This window comes from Triticum urartu, chromosome 2A, assembly GCF_056163025.1.
Source record: "Triticum urartu cultivar PI428250 chromosome 2A, HENAU_Tu73, whole genome shotgun sequence".
Lineage (NCBI taxonomy): Eukaryota > Viridiplantae > Streptophyta > Magnoliopsida > Poales > Poaceae > Triticum > Triticum urartu.
Genome location: NC_141874.1, coordinates 636,367,253 through 636,371,449, shown reverse-complemented (window position 1 = coordinate 636,371,449; position 4,197 = coordinate 636,367,253). Strand labels below are relative to the sequence as shown.

At 42.1% G+C, this 4,197-nt stretch overlaps 1 protein-coding gene across 1 annotated transcript; it reads right to left on the bottom strand.

Moving 5' to 3' along the window:
• Positions 1–231: 231 nt before the first annotated feature.
• On the bottom strand, positions 232–3,794 carry LOC147986337 (RNA pseudouridine synthase 5-like). Its single transcript, XM_087541969.1, has 12 exons — positions 3,474–3,794; positions 3,348–3,354; positions 3,133–3,199; positions 2,908–2,998; positions 2,440–2,617; positions 2,066–2,153; positions 1,896–1,977; positions 1,689–1,764; positions 923–990; positions 717–786; positions 453–537; positions 232–353 (listed from the first exon to the last, which is right to left on the bottom strand). Exons 1-12 carry the CDS (start codon positions 3,792–3,794, stop codon positions 245–247), a joined length of 1,242 nt encoding a protein of 413 aa, XP_087398095.1. The 3' UTR covers positions 232–244.
• Positions 3,795–4,197: the final 403 nt, after the last annotated feature.

Here is a 4,197-nt window from a genome sequence, read left to right as displayed (position 1 = left end):
AGTAGCAAATACAGTTATACAGGAGTGAACCTAATTCTTCATTGTTTTAGGGAAAGAAAATACTCTTTGTCATTTGTTAAGATTTACTCATAGTTGTACTGAAAAATAAAACCCTACAATCATCACTTATTCAGAAATAAACCACAAAATTAGTTGCAACTCATTCCTCATTAAATAAAACAGTTCTTAAGGCCCATAAGCTATTGTGCATGTTAGGCGGAGAACACTACCCAATTTAGAAAGATTAATTTCTCATTACCTTATTCGTGGTTGGATGAGAAAGGACCAGCCAATGAGCATGCAAGTGATACCCACAGTCTCCGGGAACAGGCTGTAAAGGCCTCTCATAACCTCTGAAAAGAATTAGTAAGGTTAGTTAAACTAGATAAAACAACAGGGGGGGGTCATACATGGACGTACTTCACAGCACAACTAAAAGATGAAAGAATTACCCGTCATATGCAAAAGAAATATCCGTACTAGTAGACTCCAGGTCATGAAATTTAGGCTGCCCACCAATACAATAGAGAGGATCATCTGGGGAAAAATCATGCAGTGTCTGAACATTGGAATTTATTTAATGAAAATAAGATCTGCCATGCCCTTTATTTAGAATTTTTTTACCGATGATATGCAAAAACGCTTTTAGCTAAGCCTGGAAGAAAGAGCTCAAGTAAAATCATGCCCATCAAAATAACAAAAGTGTTTTGGCTTACCAACAAGAGGGTGTCCAATGTATGCAAGGTGTATTCGGATTTGGTGAGGCCGTCCTGAATGAATTTCAACCTGCACCAGTCAAGGAAAAGAAACAGTGACATATATAAGAAATCATAATCTAAGCCTTGTACACATCAGTAATTCGAGGGAATGATGTGCATATATAAATGAATATGTAAAAGCAGGACACAGAACCCCATCATACCTGGACCAGCGTTTGATTTTGGTGCGCAAGTCTCTCAAGAACACACACTTTGCTCATGGCTGGCTTCCCTGAGAATTAATAATGCAAGATAAAACCACATAAGGCCATGTCCAATGCAGCGCTAACAGCAGGCACTAATCACGGTCATTTTGCCAGTTTCGGCCTTATTCCTGGTATCAGCGCTGGCATCGCTGCTGGAACTGGAGACGGACACTCCGAGCTATTCATGTAGGCAGAATTTTTCGCCAGGCAACAGCACTACGCTGTGATCTCCATTTGATTTGTTAGCTTGTTTGTTACGATCTCGACTGTATTCATCTATCGGGATACAAGTGCTATACCGGTACTCCTTGGCATATTAGATTTGTGCGCTACATGTCTGCCTTAATTAATGCCATCTCCTGCATGCAGCTTTAACTAGCAACATTTTTCTTTTCTTTTAGAGAGCCCTTAATTAGCTAACAGAATTATCTGAGAAGCTGAGAGCTCTGGAGACTTCCGCTAAAACCAGTAAAACAAATGCAGCCAACTTGGTTGTTCGAGGAATATAGGCACTTGCAAAATTTGCATTGGAATTAATGGATGCTTAAATCAAAATTTAATACCTAAGTGTCTGTAAAATAATTGCCTGGATTGGAGATCGAGGCTCTTACGCTAGACGCTTACTGCATTGGAGATGCATTAATAAATCAAGCAAGATTTGTTCGATATAACCTATATTGTCGATTTTAGTAAGCCCATTCTTGGTTCGGTAAACTTGTAGTACCTGAGGAACATGCCACATAAAGTCCCTCTGCAACTCCAGGGTAATGAACCAATCCTATGGGTTGAGTAACCACATCCTGCAGGTGCAAAGAAAAAAATCATACCATAAATATTGGTTTGCAAGAATATGGCCATTACACACATTTTTGAAGCAAGATATCAGTTAGGATAGTGTAATTCACAGGTGTGAGTAGGGAAAGGACAGCACCTCATCGTGTTCAAGTATACCAGTTACTAATGCTCGATAGAATTTTGAAATTTTCCGTTCTTTGCCAACCTCAGTTTCATCCCTATAAATTAAATTAATCACTTAACCAATACTGGGTGGTGCTAACGATACAGATACTCTTTCCAAATTTAAAAGAGAAGATTGTACACCTTTTCTTCTCTGCATTTGCAGCACCTTCTGCAAAATAAGATGCAAGTTGAACTTTGGCAAGCTTTGTCTTGGCACAAAGCAGTAGACCTAATAACATGGAACATGCAGGTCATCAGCAAGAGTTTCACTTTTACATATGGAAATGCAGCGGTAACAAACATTTTTCTGTGAGACACATTTTATAACCAAAAAATTAGTAGGAAAATGAGGCTTCATTGCAGAAGGGCTCTTTGTTACAGGATGGTAAAAAAAAAGAGCTCCAGAAACAGCAAATATGTATTTCTCCTAGATTCCTGGTTTCATAGGCAAGGAACAAAATTCACATCTGCTAGGCCTCAACTGGTCAGAGTGAACTAAACAAAAAGCTACAAACCTGACGTGCCCCTTCCTAATCGATGAACAGGTACAGGATGTAACTGCACATTTTTTCTCTTAGAGCAGCTTGATGGGGGCATCTTCCACTCTTTCCACTGAAGCTGTGCTAGAACAGTGTGCTGCTGGAAGATTCCTTTTGGCAGAACTTGCAAACCGGAAGGCTTGTTAAGGGCGACCTGAAAAAAAATGGTGAGCTGATTTATGGCTATGATTATATAGCTTTAAGTGTTACAACTAATTTTATTAAACATACATAGGGATGAAGGAAGATTCATACTTGCTGAAAATTGGTACCAAGATTTGCAACTACCATAGACAAACATGACAATGGGAAAAAAGCATTGGCTCGCAAAAATAGATGAAAAACAGATAGGACTTGAACCTTGACAACAAGCTAGGCTGATCGACAGTTGGATAGAATGTGTTTATGTGCAATTTAGAAAGAATACCAGGTTGAAGTGCATACCATGTCGTCATCTTCATAAAGCACTTGAAGCAAATGTGGTGCAAATGGCTCCTTCCATGCGAGGCGATGATATACCAACTTAGAACCCTCCCTGAAAAGAGGGGTCCAAATGAAATACATATTAGTTTTGAAAGGTAGCTACTAACATAAAGGAAACGATGAAGGAGAATAAGAATGATAACACTCTTGTTGCAAATGTGTACTGCAAACAGCATAAGAGGATACCTGAGAATCATATCTGGATCAGTGACAACTTGGCCATCAACCGTTATCTGCAAAAAAATCTCAATGCCTTCATTTGTATTTCAACACGCGGGACTTAGAATGCAGAAACATACTAGTACTAATTAGCTACAGGATAGCACATAAATTTTCTTATGCATGCATTTGAAGCTCAAAACGGCAAAGAGAAAAAGCATCCGCATGAAGGATTCATAAACCTAACAGCTAGCAATTCATAACAACAAAAAACGACTGATTGCAAACAGCATGATTTAATTTACCCCCCAACACACACAAAAAAAAAACAGCATGACTAATTAACTACTGGTTGCTGCGTATGCTACCTGTCCATTGCGAATCCTATGAATCCACCTGCAGAGGCGTGCAACCACCACAATCAAATCAACACGGCGTTCCAGCTTCCAGTCCAGAGAAACGAAATGCAAAAGGAGAAGGCAGCCATGGGGATTAACAAGTGAGCTCGGGCATCGCGTGCGGACGGGCGGGGAGCGTGCCCTTGTCCTCACCTGGCATGCCCGCTGGTGGCACAGAAGCCCCTTTCTCTTCCCCTGCCCTCCCTCCGCCTTCCGTCCCATGCCATCGCCGCCGCCGTCCCCGTTCACGGCCGCGTTGCCTTCCACCAAGGTCGTCCTAACCACGACCATGCCGTGCCATAGTCGTCCCACGCCCATGTTATGGAAAGCTTTTTGCCGGCATTCGTGGTTCCTTGTTGTCGGTGGGATAGAAGCTAAGGCCACCGGCGTCGCACGTCGACCACAATAAGTTTCGGCAGACGCTGCATTGCCGCAGGGCGCCCGGGACCACCACCGACCCAAACTTGATTTGCTGCCTGTGAGGGGAGCTCGACGTGCTCTTTCCGGCTGCGTCTCCACCACGATCGCAAGGTGTTGGACGCTTTTCTCACAAGGTACAATGGATAGCGGGGATGAGTATTTCTTTCACAACTTCATTTGCTCATCGGATGATTTGTTCTCGGCTGATGAAGAGCTTGTGGTGGTTGCATTGGTCATCCATGACCACATTAGTAGGAAGTGGCCTTAGTTCAGG